The sequence below is a fragment of the Homarus americanus genome, unplaced genomic scaffold (genome assembly GCF_018991925.1).
Source record: "Homarus americanus isolate GMGI-L3 unplaced genomic scaffold, GMGI_Hamer_2.0 scaffold32583, whole genome shotgun sequence".
Taxonomy (NCBI): Eukaryota; Metazoa; Arthropoda; class Malacostraca; order Decapoda; family Nephropidae; genus Homarus; species Homarus americanus.
Genome location: NW_024713129.1, coordinates 4,266,654 through 4,287,166, shown reverse-complemented (window position 1 = coordinate 4,287,166; position 20,513 = coordinate 4,266,654). Strand labels below are relative to the sequence as shown.

General features: G+C 36.6%; 1 protein-coding gene across 2 annotated transcripts in view; it reads right to left on the bottom strand.

Moving 5' to 3' along the window:
* The window catches only part of LOC121866278 (neuralized-like protein 4), a gene marked incomplete at both ends in the record, with an annotated part of 191,318 nt that overhangs the window by 92,353 nt on the left and 78,452 nt on the right, over positions 1–20,513 (bottom strand). The window contains 2 exon segments of one of the 2 annotated variants that reach the window (XM_042365899.1): positions 6,431–6,588; positions 15,149–15,157. In XM_042365899.1, the coding sequence (XP_042221833.1) occupies positions 6,431–6,588; positions 15,149–15,157 (167 nt within the window). 2 annotated transcript variants of the gene reach the window in all.

Genomic DNA, 20,513 nt, shown 5'->3' with positions numbered 1-20,513 from the left:
TATATATATATATATATATATATATATATATATATATATATATATATATATATATATATATATATATATATATATATATATATATATATATATATATATATATATATATATATATATATATATATATATATATATATATATATATATATATATATATATATGCAAGTAAATCACTGTAGTTGTGTGTGATCTAGGTATATGCTGATAACCACAAGGAAAGAAGAAAACACGAAGTTCCCAAGCGCTTTCGTGTAATTCACATCTTCAGGGGTGAGTACAGACTAAAGAGAAGTACAAAACAAGGTGTATATATACAGAGGAGGGTGAGACCAGGTCCACAATGGTCAGGTATTAGGTAATGACCCTACTAATCTTTAAATAGCACAGCTGACTACCGACCGTAAGTCGAATTGGTCGTAAGTCGAAAATGCGAAGATAATACATAGAAAATCTAAAATGAGTGTCTCTTTTTCTTCTCAGCACCACAAAACTCTTGCTTTTAAACATGCCAGCCATTTTAAAGGGAATTACAAATGAAAATTTTGTCAGTACACAGTGCTATCACTAACGTCGAGACTCGAAAATACGTAATTTTAAAATTTTTTGGTATGACTGGGGCGGTTGTATGTCCGGGTGGTCGTAAGTCGAGTAGGTCGTAAGTCGAGGAGTAGCTTTACACATACAGTAGTAGGCAAACAAACCAGAAGTTCACAATGTATTTTAATGTTGGATGATGGCAAATTCAAGACCAAAATAGATACAAATTATTAACTCTTCAGGGGCAGATTCCACACCCACAGCACTCTCTAGGTACAAAAATCCCCTAGATTTCCAGGGTTTACTGAGCAATTGACAAAGGTTAACAAAATGGCACTTTAAAGGTCTATAGTATTACCCCGCCTAACGCGGTTTCACTTAGCGCATTTTACCGTATACGCGGTGCTTTGCCAGAGCTGAACTTTCACTTAACACGGATTTTTTCATCATATACGCGGTGAGTGTCCGGCTCGAGACGCTATTTTTAGATTTGCCCCACGCGCCACCCGCCCGCCTGCCTGCCTGCGCTCATCTCCTCTCCCTCCTCCTCCCTCCGCTTGGGCAAGCGGCGCGGTAAGGTTGCGCAGTGTGTGTCTTTGTTGCGTTATCACTGACGTCATATGATGTATCGGACTGTGATTGGCCATGCATCCCTACCCCCTCTGCTGCTAGCTGTAATTGGCTTAAAGTATTATGACGTGACCACCCCGGGGAGGGAGGGAGGAAAGACGATGCTTGACCTAGCTGCGGCAGTTTCATCCCTCAAGGCCACACCGTGTAAACGCGCATCCATTGTTCCGTAAAATGGCTTCCGCCGGACCACCACCGCCACCAGAGAGAGACCTTTCCTTACCTGGACCCAACGGCACTAAGCCAAAGAAGACACGACGTTCCTTAAGCTACGAGGTGAAGTACCAAATTGTTCAAGATTTGGAGAAAGGAACACGGCAAGTTGATCTCGCGCGCCAGCATGGCGTCAACGAATCTACGATTCGCACGATCAAGAAGGATGCAGCCAAGATCAAAGAGCACATGAAAATCACAAAGTCTGCAGGTGCTTCATCTATCAGGTATTGCCAGAACAGGGTGCTGGCAAAAGTGGAAAATTTGCTGGTGAGTTATTTGATTCGTCAGGCGCGACGCAACATGGCGGTGGACACGCGCTCAGTGCAGGAGTACGCACATGAGCTATACGCAGCAGTGTCACGTAAGCTGGGAATTGCAGAGCCCAAACCCTTCAATGCTTTCTCTGGTTGGCTGCATAGGTTTAAGAAGAGGAACAAGATCACCAACATCAACATTGGTGGTGAGGAAGCGAGTGCTGACCGTGTGGCGGCTAGAGATTTTCCTCCGTTCTTACGTGAGATTATGGAGGAAGGACAGTACACTGACGACCAGGTGTTTAACATGGACGAATCTGGTCTTTTCTGGAAAAAGCTACCTTCCAAGACCTTCGTTGTCCAGTCTGCCAGCAAGGTAAGGGGTCGGAAGTTGCAGAAGGAACGCATCACCGTCCTGTTTACCACCAATGCCTCCGGTACCTATAAACCAAAGTTATCGGTGATTCACACACCCCGCAAGCCGCACGCCTACAAGAATATGGACATGAACAAGCTTAATGTCCACTGGCTAACTGCACGTAAGGTGTGGATGTCCTCTTCTCTGTCCCTCTTCTGGTTTGACAACTGTTTTGTTCCCGACGTGAAGAAATTCTGCGAGCAACAGAATGTTTCATTCAATATTTTGTTGCTCCTTGACAACGCACCTGGACACTCGCCCCTACTTATGGATCGCCACCCCCAACGTAAAAGTGGTCTTCCTTCCTCCCAACACTACGTCATTAATCCAGCCCATGGACCAGGAGTTGATCTGCAATGTGAAAGCTGCGTACTCTGCAAAGAAGTTCAAGCTCCTGAACGACTCTACCAACACCAAGGATGAGTTGCGTAAGCTGGGTGACACCGACAGCGACAGCAAAAGCGACGAGGACAAGGAACAAGAGGTGGTGACTCAAGAACTTCTCGTCAAACAATTTTGGAAGAAGTTTAACGTTAAACAAGCATGGGATCTGCTGACTATTGCTACGATTCGTCACGCATGGAGACATGTGTTGCATGGCATACCAGGTGAGAGGAGGAGTGAACCTGTGACTGGTGAGGTTCAGACTGTTGCAGTAGCAGTGGACCTTGCCAGAGAAGCTGCGCACAATATTACAGCTGAAGGTTTCTCCGAGACCACCAACGAAGACATCCTGGAGGTGATCAGAGATCCTGAAGTGACTGCCGACGAGATGTTGGAAGAAGAACACACCAGTGAAGAGGAGGAAGAAGGTGCGTCATTCTCCGAAGAACCTAGTTTAAGTCATAGTGATATTAAGTGTGCCATAGAGTTTGCAGAGAAAATGAAGTCCGTCCTTTCCCGCGACAATGACGATGACCGCTATGAAGTCTTCCATACCCGGCTGGTGCAGGCTATGGAGCCGTACATCACGGTGTATCATGACAACATAAACACCAGCCGTCAAAAAAGCATAACCGAGTTCTTCGCCCGCAACCCACCACAGCCAGCCCAAGTCAGTGATAGTGACAGTGAAGTTGACTTTGAGGGATTTGTCAGGGAAGCCCTGACAACTGTAAGTGACAGTGATGGTGATTCACCTAGTAATGATGATTCACCTGAGGGCCAGTAATCTGCCCTCTGCCTCGGAACCAGCCTCCATCCCCGTATGCCGACCCATCTCTTCTACTACCGTAAGTGTTCCACCTAACTTTTAGTTTCTCTAACGTAACCTTTATTTTTCCTATGTTAACCTTTATTTTTCCTAACCTAACCTCTTCTATATTACTTGTTTTTTCATAGCATCATAAAGTTAAGATAAAATTTTTACTACAACATAGTTATGTGTCGTCAAAAAGTGGAGTTTGGGGGTCGGGCTGGTTTCTATTGGAATTAATCCCATATGTTCTGTTGTTCACTTAACGCGGATTTCACTTAACACGGGACCCTCTGGGTTCTATTGACCGCGTTAAGTGGGGTACAACTGTACATCTGTTTTGTTTTTGTATAGGGATTAATCCACCCAGGCACAGATCATTGACCCACATCAGGGCCTGGGGGCAAAAATATAATAATAATAATAATAATAATAATAATAATAATAATAATAATAATAATAATAATAATAATAATAATAATAATAATAATAATAATAATAAATAATAAATAATAATAATAATAATAATAATAATAATAATAATAATAATAATAATAATAATAATAATAATAATAATAATAATAATAATAATAATAATAATAATAATAATAATAATATAATAATAATAATAATAATAATAATAATAATAATAATAATAATAATAATAATAATAATAATAATAATAATAATAATAATAATAAATAATAAATAATAATAATAATAAATAAAATAATAATAATAAAAAAAAAATAATAATAATAATAATAATAATAATAATAATAATAATTAATAAAAAAATAAATATAATAAAAATAATAATAATAATAATAATAACAATAACCATATATAAATATAAAAATGAAAAATAAATTAAGAGTAAGAAACTATAAAAAGTATGTATGTTGTGTTGTCAATAGTAAGAGAAACAAATGAGACCCTGCAATTCTGTGTAAATGAGGCAGAAAGTCAGATTAGCAACCTGGGACTTGGTCACAATTTTTGTGATGACATATGGCAGCAGGGTCTACAATTAGACAAAACAATATTCTTCCAATATCTTCCCAGACGGTAGTACCTCCCTGTTTGATAGCTTCCTACTACCTACTAAAGCCATCTTCAAATACACTTTCCAATATGAATTCCACAGTTCGACAGTTACTGGGAAACTCAAATGTTTGATGGATGACCTAATCTGGGTGGTATAACTCTGGAGGTGTTGAGAATATGGTAATTGTACTAAACTTGAGTAACAAGGGGTAATGAGTTGGCACCACTGAAAAAATAAAATAAAAACAAGTCTACTCTGCAAATGAATTAAGTATTATGGTAAGAGCACTAATTCCAAGGGTGGTAGACTGACACTACCATCAGCATGGTTACAACTGGTTTTCAGGATTGGGCATGACAACATCAAGGAAAACTTACACATCTACTTTATACTATAGTTCTACTGAAATTCAACATGTCTCACTCTCATAGCTCAGGGATGGAAGGAGAGTACTGTACAGCATACAGTACCCTTAAAATTCGCAGGGGTTAGGTTCTCAAAATGGCCGCGAATAGCCAAATCCGTGAATAACACCTGCTGACCATGGAAGGGGGCGGGGGGTACTTTTTTACTTGTGTGCAAAGAAATGTACTGTGTATTCCCTTATGTGTTTGCCCTTAGGACAATTATTTCTTTTACCTGTATTGTATATATGCACGCACGCACACACGCACTCATGCACACAGGCACACACACACACGTGCACACACACACATAAATAATAATGGTAAAATCCTGAAAATCCTCTCACAAATAATCAGAAACAAGACAGCAAAATTTGGTTCTTTGTTATTAAAGTTAACTTTAATAGCAGCACGCAGTTGACTTGAGGGTAGACTTCGACATTTTTTCCTAATTTTTGTTGTCTTATTTCTGATTATTTGTGAGAGGATTTTCAGGATTTTACCATTATTATAAATTTGTATGTGTTTTGTGTGTCTACACACACAAAACACATACAATACAGGTGAAAAAAATTACTCTACCTGTACTGTCTCTAGAACGAATGACTCTCTGTCCTGGCCATGAAAATGCCAGCAACTTTAGAACTACCTTTAGACATTCTTGGGTACATCCAGGATGTCATCCGCGAATAATCGAGGTCCGCAAATTAAAAATCCGCGTGCTGTACTACAAAACTGGCTGAAGCCCTATGATGTGCTCCAATTCTGAAAAAGCCTCATATCTCGAAGCTGATCAAGAAGAAGTAATTTCAACCATCACATTGATATTTTCATCTGCAAAGTATCATAAGTATTTAACCTTACTGTATTTAAGGTACAGCTAATGGCAACAATAATGACACTGTTCTAACTTTGTTGTTTTCTGATCTAAGTGAATGCTGTATTACCATCCATCAATGGATCAAAGCACCCTGTAAAATTATAAGAACATACTGTACTAGGTATTATAATTTTGTTATGCTTCCCTTTTTCAAATATTTCATTTAGAAAGAGCACAGGGAAATTAACAAGTTTTGATTAGTTCAAGGGGTAACAGTAGATTAATGGTTCAATAACACTGGTTGGGAAGGTCAGGATTACTGAAAATTTTATTTGAGAAAAACAAAGCATTAATAGAATAATGGTGGCTGAGATTATCACCAAGAAAGTCAAGAACAAGAATCTTAGCATTATTCATATGCTGTCTAACAGCTTTAATGAGAATCTGCAAACGAGGGACAAACAGGCAAAATATTATAACTGGTATGATAAAAGCATTAAAATATATTTTGAAAAACTATAAGAATCTTAGGTGCAGAGCTGGAAATACAGTGCAAAGTAATATTCTGATATATATATATGTTAGGCTCAAAGACAGAAACTCAGTCACTACACATTGTGGTTGTTTGGAAAATAACCAAAAAGCTAAATTTTAATATAATTTAGATTAGAAAAGGTTTGGTTAGGTTAGGTTAGGCTAGGCTAGGCTAGGCTAGGCTAGGCTAGGCTAGGCTAGGCTAGGCTAGGCTAGGTTACATTAGGTTAGATTAGATGAGGCTTGGTTAGAGAAATTTAGAGAAGTTCGCTTTCTGGTTATATTGAAAATGCCCATGATGCATTATGGTCGTTTTTCAGTTTTGAGCCTAACATACATACTACAATGTAGGTGAATTTTAGACACACACACACCTCAGAGCCAACACTCGCCTGACCCGCAGCTGGGAGAGACAGATGTGACATATCCAAGTACTGTGACACAGAGATAAGCGATTGGTCGTGTCTGATGGGGTTGTGCACAATCGTTACTTGAGCACACTGTCCATACAGGTCGATCACGGGCCATAGACCTGCAAGTAATCATGAACAGATTCTCCAAATTGAAATTGTTAGTACAGTATAACATAACCAAGACTCCTGTTCCTTTAGCTTCTGTCCTGTTTTTCCAAAAAATAAATTATAAATAAATAAGTAAATAATCAAGACACCATAAGAAAATCATTAATATATAACACAGTATTAAAACCGAAATGAAATAAGCTTCTAAATATAATAATACACACCATAAATAATTTTGAATAACTTATCAGCAACTACTGTATACTGTACAGGTTATCCTCAATTTATTTTGTTTCAGTTTATGAAAATTTTAAGGTACAAAAAAAAAATCCCATGCTTTGCTACATGAGCAAAGAATCCCTAAGTTGTTGATCTTTCTACTTAATAATGAAAATACAGTACAGTATAGTACTAAAATACTGCATTTTTTATTACCATTATGTTTACTTATTTCACTAACTTATTTTATTATTTTCTAACATTCACAATGTTATTTAGTCTACAAATAAGCCTACAATGTGTCATCATTCTCATATAAGCAGTTTCACCTTATTCTGTAACTTATTCATAAACTCATGTGAAGACAAGATGACTCATCACTGAGTCAGTTGTTTTCTTCTCCAATTTCCCCTCAATTACTCACATGTATCATCATCAATGTTTTATAGACATTTTCCACACTTGTGTGGGTTAGCTGAGTTTACCTGGTGGCAGCTCTCCAGGCTATGCAGTCTCTCTTGTTGGATTAGTTACTTTGTCATTTCTTACAACCTCTCCCCATGTCATTCTTGACCTACCCTGGCTCTCCTCCCCTCCACATTTAAGCTCATGCACCTTATCCCAACTGGTTTCCTCTATTCTCACCACAAGCCTACATTACCTCAACCTGCTTCTACTCAGAACTTTGTCAATACTGTACTGTACTCACAATACCCAGTCACCCTCTTAGCTCTGAACATGACCTGTCTTTTTCTGTCACATTACAATCCACATCACCATTCTTAGTTCAGCTCACTCACGCCTACTTATATCATCCTCTTTATTATGCTTAATTAACTGAAACTGATACTACTATTTAACTGTATCAAGCACCCATCAACAGCAATTGGAAGATAATTATTTTTCGAGTTTCCCGCCTCTGTACGAGCAGGAATAGGCAAACCAGGGGTAAAAGTCACCGCAAGCCTGTGTCTCACTGTCCATTGTCGTATGCAGATCTAGGCCACCCGCTTTCATCTTGTAGTGTACTATTAGATATTGTATGATGATTTTATTGGTATGAGTTACGTAAAATTACTGCGTATTGTATGACTAACTCAATAAATCTCTGTCATGTTCTTTGATAATATTCCCTCTAATACACTTAGTATTAAACAAAACATGTTGAACCAATGTGAAAAATGTATGATAATTTAACTCAAATTTATTAAAGCTCATAAATTAGTACATTTTCAAAATTAAAAGTACTGTATGTACAGAAATTCCAATATCTGACCAAGAGTTTGTGAGTTTGACCATCTTACTTTCCATGCGCCGCTGTCACCCACATGGAGGACGAGTCAGCTGTTCAGTCCACAGCCACACACTTTTACTTTTATCCTCTTTGCCACTGATTGGCTCGTTAGCCGCTTGAGTGGTCGGTCACGTCCGTTACGCTCTGTTGGCAAGTACTGGCTCCAGAACTTATCTGTACCTGCGCCAGTGTTGGTCAGGTCTAGTCTTTAAAGAACTCACACTCGGTGCTGTCAAAACACTATGAGTTTATAATTCTCACTCTAAAAAAATTTACCCTTACAATTTTCTGGACTTGTGGCTTCTTCAACCTTGAGCTGTGACCTCTAGTGGGGTGCATCTGTCAGCTCCAGCTATAGACACTTAACCAAGTAATGCCCTCTGAGATATTTATAAACTACAATTAGGTCACCCCTTGCCCACCTATAGTATAAGCTGGCAGTTGCAGGCATTGTAATTTCTCTGGGTAACTGAGGTGCCATAGTGCAGGCACCAGCCTGGTGGCCCTCCAATGGACATTTTCAATCAACTGACAGTCTCTAGTATATCTCAGGGACCAGACAGGGTGACAGTGCTCCAGATGGGGAAGCACCTCCCTCTTGAAGAGCACCACGGGGCACAGATGGTCTAGCTATCCAAACGACCGTCTTATAAGACCTACTAGCTTATCCCAATGGCTCAAGAACTTCAGTTCACTGTCAACATACAGGTCTGTTTCACATTCGGTCTTTATTATTGCAGTTTCTTCATCCCGTTGGGACACGTGATATGCCTCCTTACTGTGGGTATGACCAAGGTGCATCCTCTTACATTTTGTGACATTGAATCTTAACACACTTGAGTTTGGGTATGTGCTCTCCTGCGAGACGCTCGGGGTTAGGCCTTTTACTCACCTCACTGCACTTGACTGCACCACATGACAGATAACTTGTTATTTGAGATAAAAAGGTCGGATGTGTTGAATTAGCATTGTAAATAAATTACTACAAACAGTTTTATTTGAGTAATCGAGATAAATAATTATTTCTATAAGTAAGAATGAGTAGATCAAAAAAATTTTGTTTATGCTTAATGAAAATGTTTACAGTATACACCTAACCCTTAAACTACGTGGGTTTAAACAATGCAGCCCTCAGCAGATTGCACTACGGGTTGCATGGGGAGCAAGGGAGGCCGTGTTTGTGCGTCTGACAACTTCCACTATTGGCCGCGAGGGGCCTCTACGGTGGCGCGGGAGAGTTCCATGCTTCATTGCCCCCACTGCTAATGTGCACTGCATCTTAGACACACAAAATATACACCCATGCACTTCATATTTCACATTTTATAGTTTTATATATTTTCTTTATTTCAAAGTCACATTAGAGTATTGAAATGATTTTCCACAACTTTTAGAGTTTCATAATTGTATATGTAACAATGGCAACATGCATTAGCATCTCTTGCAGGCCACAGCTAACTGGCACGTCAGCCAGCTGATTCCTGATACACATCTCAAAAATGGACTTCTTTAACAATTATTCTACTCTATAAAAACAATGTGGCTTAGAAATAAAGAAAATATAATATAACACTAGTAAATAAGAAAAACGAAGAGCATGGGTGTGTATGAGTGAGAAGTGAACATGTGTGTATGTGATTGGCTATAACTAAGTTGAAAAAACTAATTTAAGTGGTGTAAAATAAACGCCGAGTATGATACTGTATGTCGCCCGACCCACTCAGAGATCTGGCCACCATTGTATTTTCAAGGCCGACACTAAACCACTAGGAAAGGGAACCGCTGTATATGATACTACATATGAATCAACCAATATGAATTTTAGAAATGATTTTAAAATTCACTCTCAGGCTTTTCCAGCAAAAAAAAAAAAATTGGAGGGCAGGGGGTAACCAGAGGAGGTACATATCTAGGTTTATTATAAGAAACCACGTATTGTAGGGGGCATGCTACTGGCACTCCACCTATGAACCCAGTCCTTTACTACACTAGTGTTTGCCCTGCCTTTGAACATTGCATCTGAGCTTTACTATAATGCTCTGTATATTATCAATCACTGTGTATTGTTTCTATTGCTGTGCATCATTGTTATTGTTGTGACTTTCGCATATTATTGGGTACTGTACGAACTGTTCGTTACCCTGTGATATTGTGAACAAAATTTATTGCTCTTCCCTACCCCTCCGCTCTTCTCAGCTAATAGGCGGACCAAGGAAGAACTATTTACTGTATTTCCTTTGTTTTTGACCTTATGATTATTTTTTTTTCTTGCACATTCTGTATGAACAAATGTGTGTGCATATAACAGAATACAAGATAGCTAAGTGATTTGATCGCTGAGCAAACAGAAACGAGAAGCAATATCTTAAACAAGGGATAACGAGGAATAATATCCGTGGGGATGGCACGTAATTGTGTAGCGGAGTTGCCTGGCCAACTCGCCACCCAGCACTGCCAGCAGTACTCAGAGCGGGTGAAACTGGGCTGTGAGATACTGTATGTTATTCTTCAACTCATAATTTTGGGTAGATATATGTAATTAACATAGCTCACAGCTCAGCCTCACCTGCTCCGAGTACTATTGGGTGGCGAGTTGGCCAGGCAACTCCGCTACACAATTACGTGCCATCCCTACGGATATTATTCCTCGTTATCCCTTGTTTAAGATATTATTTCTCGTTTCTGTTTGCTCAGCGATCAATCACTTAGCTATCTGTTTTTAGGAACACATCCTAATCGTTAAATGGCACATTTCTGTACACCAAAACTAGAAGCTTCAAGATTTGAACTGTAAAGTTTTTTAAATAAAAAGTTTTATAAGTGTTCAAGTGATATATACAGTACTGCAGGGTCCAGGCATCACCTCTTACTACCCATTACATATTATCTAAACCAAACCAGATATTGCAGAATTCTCTGTACATTTAAGTGACTTTTAATTGTTTTTTTGTGTACATTCTCTGACTCTGATGATCATCTACTCATTATCTTCTCCATCATTTGTGAACTCAACCTCAGTCATTAAATCCTACTTCAAAACAACCCATTCTTTGCATGAAATTTAAAAAAATTATTATATTCACAAATAACATCTTAGTAGAATGTTGTGCATCCCCACTTAATATATATAAATAGTATATATAATACGGTAAACCCTCAAAAGTCTAAACAATTTGGGAAGAAATGAGGATCTGGACTTGCTGAGTGTCAAGACTTTTAATAAGTATCAGGGGGTCCTCATTATAAGAGGTTAATAGGGACCAGAAAAAAGCCACTTATAATGAAATCACTTATAAAGGGGAATTAATTCCCATAAGAAATGATAGGAAAAGGGTCTAATTGTGACTACCACATTGTAAGTAACACTCAAAAGTTTAATTTGGTATATATATATATATATATATATATATACATATACACATACATACATACATACATACATACATACATACATACATACATACATATATATATATATATATATATATATATATATATATATATATATATATATATATATATATATATATATATATATATATATATATATATATATATATATATATATATATATATATATATATATATATATATATATATATATATATATATATATATATATACCCCGCCTAACGCGGTTTCACTTAACGCGTTTTATCATATACGCGGTGCCTCGCCAGAGCTGAACTTTCACTTAACACGGATTTTTTCCACATATACGCGGTGAGTGTCCGGCTCGAGACGCTATTTTTAGATTTGCCCCACCCGCCACCCTGCCTGACTGCCTGTTTTAGCTCATAAAATTCATACAAATTACCCGGCCAGAATATAATTTACATTGCTGGAATTCTTATAATTTGGTGATCATTTTGAATATAAACATCATATATTTTGCATTAGACATACAATTTTTAGATAAAAATTTTTCTCTAGGTAACTATGTTATCTTTTGTGCAAAATATATGACATTTATATTCAAAATATTCCTGGTCTTACAAGGAATCCAGCAATGTCAATTACAGTGAGTTCTGCTATAACGCGTGTTTTGATAACGCGAATTTGCTCTAACGCGATTTATGAATTCGGAACAATATTTGTATAACGCGATCGCTTGTTTGCTATAACGCGATTTTTGCTTACTATTTCTCCAATTTTGTGGTATTAACTGTGAATATGGTAAAGAAGAATATCTCCAAAAAGCATTCTGATGATAGAATTCCCGGTGATTATCGTAAAAGAAAGGATATAACACTTGAAGAGAAGCTTGATGTTATCAACCTCAAAATCACCCTTCTCCCCCATCAAGTTACATTCATATTTTTTCAAGGTAAAGTGTTAAATTTACTGTATGATTTCATTATTAGATATGAATGTAACATTTATTTAGACTGTGCTATCCTTTGTGTTAGGCTAACTACTAAATTTTTTCGATTTCGAGTAAACTGCACCTAACCCTATTTTCTCCATAAGCCCTGTTATTTCTATTACGCGATTTTCTATAACATGATATTTTACAAGAACACAATTATCGCGTTATAGCAGAACTACCTGTATATTATCCTAACTTTAGTTTGAGGTATTATTTATTAAAATTTAGTGGTTATCCCACACATCTCCTTGGGACGGTTGGTGGGGGGTGGGGGGGAGGGAGGGACCGACCGACCATCTGTTACCTGGTGAAGAATTTTTTTTTTTTTTATTAACTGAAGATATTTGTTTTAGCTCATAAAATTCATACAAATTACCCGGTCAGAATATAATTTACATTGCTGGAATTCTTATAATTTGGTGATCATTTTGAATATAAACATCATATATTTTGCATTAAACATACAATTTTTAGATAAAAATTTTTCTCTAGGTAACTATGTTATCTTTTGTGCAAAATATATGACATTTATATTCAAAATATTCCTGGTCTTACAAGGAATCCAGCAATGTCAATTATATTATCCTAACTTTAATCTGAGGTATTATTTAATACTAAATGTTAAAAACTCTGGAAGGGAGGATTGGTGGGGGGTGGGGGGGAGGGTTGGGACTGACCGCGCGGTTGGAAGAGGGGGGGAGGCAAGGTGGGGTACTTTGATTGACAGATAGTGTCGTGAAGATTATTTTTTTTTTTATTAACTGAAGATATTTGTTTTAGCTCATAAAATTCATACAAATTACCCGGTCAGAATATAATTTACATTGCTGGAATTCTTATAATTTGGTGATCATTTTGAATATAAACATCATATATTTTGCATTAAACATACAATTTTTAGATAAAAATTTTTCTCTAGGTAACTATGTTATCTTTTGTGCAAAATATATGACATTTATATTCAAAATATTCCTGGTCTTACAAGGAATCCAGCAATGTCAATTGTATTATCCTAACTTTAGTTTGAGGTATTATTTATTAAAATTTAGTGGTTTTCCCCCAAAAATTTCTCTGAGAGGGAAGAGCCAGTGAGTGTAGTGTGAGAAGAGGGGGAGGGAGTTGAGTCCATTATTTGAATGGACATTAACTTGGCGACTGTATTTCTCTATTTCTCTTAAGTATTAATTGTGTGCATGTACCATCATAAAATTAAGATGTTATTTTTACTACAACATAGGTATGTGCCTTCAAAAAGTGGAGTTTGGGGGTCGGGCCGGTTTCTATTGGAATTAATCCCATATGTTCTGTTGTTCACTTAACGCGGATTTCACTTAACGCGGACCCTCTGGGTTCAATTGACCGCGTTAAGTGGGGTACAATATATATATATATATATATATATATATATATATATATATATATATATATATATATATATATATATATATATATATATATATATATATATATATATATATATATATATATATATATATATATATATATATATATATACATATAAAAGATACCAAATTAAACTTTGAGTGTTACTTACAATGTGGTAGTCACAATTAGACCCTATTCCTATCATTTCTTATATAGTGTGTGTGTGTGTGTGTGTGAGGAAAAGACCATGATATAAGCAACATATTACTATACTCATTTTGTACTCAAACTATGAGATGTTTTTACTCAAATTAAACACAGTCCTGCAAAGATTCTACTTTCTTCAATCCCCTCCCTCTTTCATGAGCAACTTACATCACATTCCACCCCCCACAACAAACAGTCCTCCCCCAAATCAACCATTCCCCTTCTCCACCCTGACAGGAAGCAGGGTTAGGTGGTGGAATGCATGATTACTTTTGACCATGACAGTACATACTGTAGTGTAACATAGCAGAGTGGACAGTGTATGACTACTGTAAGCTAGTGTGCAAAAGAGCATGTACAATCCCTCCTTCATAGAGGGAAAGGAGAGTGACAGTTAGTAACACCTGTTAAAGTTAATGGTACAGGACAAAGGCAGGTCATACTGTATCATCATATGAACATTTGGCCTGCTTGCATCACAAGCCCAAGATGACATCATCAGCTGGTGAGTACAGTAGTGTATTTTGTTTATTTACAATACTCTATATTGTAAGTGTGCAGTGGTTTTTGCATAAATAAATACAGCTCTATGTCTATCCATGCGAGATGTATAGCTTAGACTCTCGGAAAATTTTCCCCAGTCCCTGGAAAAATTCTGGGGATGTGCAATTTTTTCAAGGGAAAGAAAATTCCCCTCAATAGCCGGAAATCTCTAATTCCTGGAAAAGCTCTGTACCAATTATTCCAGTTAGGATATCACTATACTGTATCTATATATAAAAAAGACTTGATTTCCTGTTAGATATCTTAAGAAGAATTTTATATAATAACTGATCATTAACATTAGAGGATAAATATTGAATTATATCATAACTTTAATCTAATTAATGAAAAAACAGTGCGCTCTGTTGCATATATTAATGATTCATCTTTGGCCTTGACTCAATAATAATAATACAACAACAAAAATTATCAGGGTATACCCTATAAATATATACAGTACATCTAAAAATACTGCAATCACATAAAAAACAGAAAGTAGTAGTTTCTACAAGTACACAACAATGATAGTCAAATGTGGCTACTGGTAACGTACCTTCATCTTCTATTGTTGGCGTGAAACAATTTAATAAGAGTCCTTAGTGACAAGATAGGTAGAGGGGTTTAACCTCCTAGTGGCAAGGAAGGCCAAAGTTACATTTTAATCACAATGGACATGGAAGACTTACGAGGAAAAACAGCAGGTGTTGAGCAAAAGAGGACATGCAAAGCATCAACCAAAGACAAACTTTAGCTGCTCAAGGAGGATGAGAACTGGAATATGGTGTGGTGTGGGTGATGACTTTTGATCAAGGAAGGAAGGAAAAAACATACACACAATATATATATATATATATATATATATATATATATATATATATATATATATATATATATATATATATATATATATATATATATATATATATATATATATATATATATATATATATACAGTATATATATATATATGGAGAGATAATACAAAACACAAAAGAATTAACACAATGATTCAAAACATTAATAAAATAACTCTTGACTTGGAACAACAGAAAAACATATTCTGTACAAGATGTGTACCAGAACGTGACTGCACAAAAATGAAAAGGAATGACAACACCAGAGCTCTGAATGTGTATAGGTAGTCTGGGGTATATAATGAGCCGGGTGCCAGGATATGGGCAGAGAATGGACGGATTATGGGTTTAATAAGATATCCTAGGTCAGGATGAGACTTTCAGCTATGATGGGGATCACTGCTCTAAAAACATGAGATACTTTATTTTAAACAAATTAAAATAGTGGTGGGAGGATAACTGCCATGCAAATGCTTTTAACACTATGGGAAAAATTCACAATCACTTAACAGGGACATTATCTAATTACAAATTGTTCTCATAAATAACAAGAATCCTCGTCAGCATAGTTCTTGAACAGGGCCTCATCTTATGATACAACATGCACATTTCTACAGTTGCTATCCCAAGATGATCATACTAATGCTATTTATCTACCACTCTATTACTTAAGCTTTCTGTTCCAAACTAACTTTCTGGGGAATTTCATGAAACACTCCTTTTGGCGATTCCTCCAAAGAATATTTTATGTTCAATTATTCTACATAGCTAACTCTCAAGTGATTCTATCAAAGCATAACTAGCTTTCATCACTAATATCAAAAGATAACTAACTTTTAATGATTCTATTAAAACTTGACTAATTTTAAATGATTCTACAAAAGCACATTAGATTTCCTGAATTCTACCAGAGCACAGCTAATTCACTGACTTTTATTAAAGCTTTTCTGAAGCATGAATGACCCACAGCAAACAAAAACTCAACCATAACCAAAAAGAGAGTTAACATTAGGAAAATCTTTAATTTCTCTCCCCATATTGTAGGAAAAAAATTAGGCAAAATTATACATCCCTACAGTATTTTCCAGGTAACAAAAAATGAAAGATTGATCCTCAAACTCCAGATGACAGGTAAAACCCAGATAAGTCGATGGGTCAAACCTAGAACACTTAGAAAATGCTGGATGGTACTATTCCATTTGTCATCAACATCTCCCCATTGTAACTGCATCCCTCAGAAAGGGAGGGTTGGAAGCACAGCAACTACAATACTGGAGAGTACAGTATCAAGTCAAGTGCCACACTAGCAGTGCGCATTCCAGAAGTCACTTCACGGCTCAGCCATGAACCAGGATTACAATCAACTTCACACTTTTAACTGCTTATTTTACGGTAATCCTAAGCCTGGTTTCACACTGAGCAGACAAAAAAGACGAAACTGGCACTTGGAGCCACACTGAAAAAACAGGGCAAGACAGAAATTGGCTAGTCAGTTGTCAACAAGTTGTCCTGCAATGAAAGTGCTGTAGCAATATAGTGTTGTTTGGGGAAGAGGAAGCTTTGGATTCATCCTCTTATGAGAAAGTGAGCAACAGCAGATTTATTATCGGGTCTTACGTTATGGCTCTGCCAGGTCAAGAAGAAATTTAAAAATTTTACTAGGATAAAATCTGAAACTTTAGATTGTATTCTGCAACTTCCTGCTAACACCTGTACAATAATAAAATTTTACACAATTTGTATTAGAAGCATTACTGCCAAAGAAAGACTTCTAGTGACTACTATGTGAGTGAACGGTTTTCCAGAGTTGTAAAGTAACTAAGTAAATTTACTTTAGTACTGTGCTCAAGTATAATTTTGGGGTATTTACTTTTTAAAAAGTACTCAAATTTTTCAGTACTTTTACCTAAGTATGGTTTTCTACTACCTTTACTCCAATACAATTGAATAAAAATTTTTTTACTCATTACATGACCCAAACAAAGGCTTTAAATATCCAATTGCAGGACACAGGACAAACTTGGAAGCTATCCAATCACAAGCATTTCTTTATGTCTGGACCAATCAGATGCTTTCTTTCATATTGTTTCATTCATGTACCCAATTGACAGACACAGTTTAAGCGCCCAAGCTGCCCTTTCTGCCATTTCTTTGTTTGGTGCTCCAGAGGCAACATTCATCCACAAACTCCTCAACTGAAGGAGCTTCATTGCTACTTGGCATGCCCAGGGGATGGAATGGAGCCACTAAGGTATTTCCCAACATTATGCGACTTATCTCTCAAGCTTAACACCCCACTACCTGCACCTGCTGCTTGTGAGCATCTGTTTAGTCAAGCTGGGCTTATATTTAGGCCTAAAAGATCCCAATTGGACAGCCATAATTTTGAGAATCAGTTATTGATTAATATCAATAAAAAGATTTGCAATTAAACACGTGTACAGTAATGCTGTGTCTTTTATTTTTATCTTGAGTTAACTACTTTTTTATAATTTACTGTGGACTTATTTTAATATTTGAGACGATTAATAATTTTTTTATTTTTTACTTTCACTACTTGAGATACTTCTTTATTTCTACTTGAGTAACATTTGCCAATGCAACAATAATTTTACTAAAGTAACAAAGTCCAGTACTTTTTAAAACTCTACTGTTTTAATAAAGTAATTTACATGTGGTTGTGAATGATTACCCAAATCTTCTATTTTCAGATAAATTATACAGTAGAACGTTGATTTAAAGCGATTCAATTTAAGATTATTAATTTAAAGCGACACCCACAATTAAGGACGATGTTTTAATTTAAAGCGAATCTTTCCTATTTTGCACGAGTCAATATGGCACATCATATTTTAAAATTCATGCTTAATGTTTCTCGGGGCACGCTACATTGTCCTAAGAGCAAAGCTGTACTGTACATGTACTCAAAATAATGTACTAAATGATTACTAAAAAAATTTTCTTGTTCAAACTATAGCATGATTATACAGTGAACCCTCACTTTACGCGGTTAATTCAACCCACAGGGTACCGCGGAAAGTGAGAAACGCGTAAAGTGAACAACATAACATATGGGATTAATTGAAATAGAGACTGGGCCGACCCCCAAACTCCACTTTTTCAGACACAATACCTACGTTGTAGTAAAAATATCTTCTTAATTTTATGATGGTATGCACACACAATTAGTAATTAAGAGAAATATCAATAATATTAGGTTTTTTAACACTTACATTAGTAGAAAAGATGGCTGGGCACACGGGGATGGGCGGTTGGTTCCGAGGCAGAGGGCAGATTATTGGCCCTCACCTGTATCGCTTGTATCAATTGTATCACTATCCACCACAGAGGCTTGCAGGGCCTCTTTGTCAAACCCCTCAAAGTCCATATAAGTCCATATCCTCACTATAATTATCACTATCACTGACTTGGGCCGGCTGTGGTGGGTGGCGGGTGAAGAACTCGGTAATGTTTTGATGACTGGGCGACCTTGTGCGCACCCTGCTCGCACCGCTTACACAACATGGCGGATGGCAGGAGAGGGCGGGAGGTTTGGATCCAAAAATGGCGCGGCTCGCCAGCCGCTCTCCGCATAAAGGGGTACACGCACCGCGGAATGTGAGCATTCCGGTTTAGGCAGGGTACCGCGTAAACGTGGAAACGCGGAATGTGGGACCGCGTAAAGCGAGGGTTGACTGTATTCAAATTAATCACTACCTTATAAGAATTCCAGCAATGTAAATTATATTCTCCCTGGTCACTTGTGTGACATTTTATAAACAAAAACTCAAACTGAAAGACATAAATAAACAAAAAATACTTCACTAGACCTTCGGCACCAGCTGTCAAACATGTCACTGGCACCTCCCTTTCCTCCCCCTCCCAACCAGGGTTTGCTGGTTATACAGTAGGTTTTAAGTTTTTATCTTATATAATATCACAGATTAAAGTTAGGAGAATATAATTTGTATTGCTAGAATCCTTACAAGACAGCGAATAATTTGAATATAAACGTCATTATATTTTGCACAAGAGATAAAAAAATTTAGCCATTTGTAATTAGAACTAAAATTTGTATGTCTAATGCGAACTAGTATAGCATGTTTGAATTCAAACTAATCACTATCCTATAAGAATTCCAGTAATGTTAATTATATTCTCCCAGGTCAGTTTAGAGACATTTTAAGAGAGAAAAACTTAAAGTCACTCTTAAGGACAGATAAATAAATAAGCACTAGAACCCCCTCTCCCCATCAGCTGATCGCTAGTAGACACACCATTTTACGTCCCATAATTTTAGCTGTGTTGATTAATGAGTGTATGTCTGTTTTCAACACTTCGTAAATTAGTACAAAAAATACTATTGTAGTGAGTTTACCACCACATAATAAGTAATATTGTAGTGTACAATATTGTGTATCTCCATATACCCTGGTTTATTCGTTCATCATTTGTTTAAGTGTACAAGTAGCCAAATAATGTTGTTGGGAAGGTATCTTCATATCAAATACTATATAGTAGAGTGTTATAGTGACCCCTGTTGTAAGCTGGTCTACTGAAAGCTCTCACACGAATGCATTTTGAGTAAATAACCTTCTGATACAACTTATCCTTTTATTTTCAAGTCATATTACAAATTACATACAGTATTACAGTACGGTCATGCACCGGTTAACGTCCTCGATACGTTCTTGGAAACGTGATGTTAACCGAAATGGACGTTGTCCAAAATTACAGAAACCTATGGGATTTATTCTAATTGGTTCCAGGCACCCAACCAGAAGTTTCCCATTTTACGACCATTTAGACCCACTAAATATATATATAATGTTATGGTAAATATCATTAACACACATAGGCATGGCTAGGTTTATTACAAAGTGATGAAAAGGGTACTGTAAAGTGGGTAGTCCACAAAACATGTAGCTATGTCTCTCTTTATTTGAGTGCCCCGTCATAGGAGTCTGTTTTCTCTCACTTCAGGATGCCTGAGTCGTCCATTTTCTCTTAATCTTAGAGTACAGTGCACCAGAGACTTCGTTATTCCTTAGTAATGACACAGAA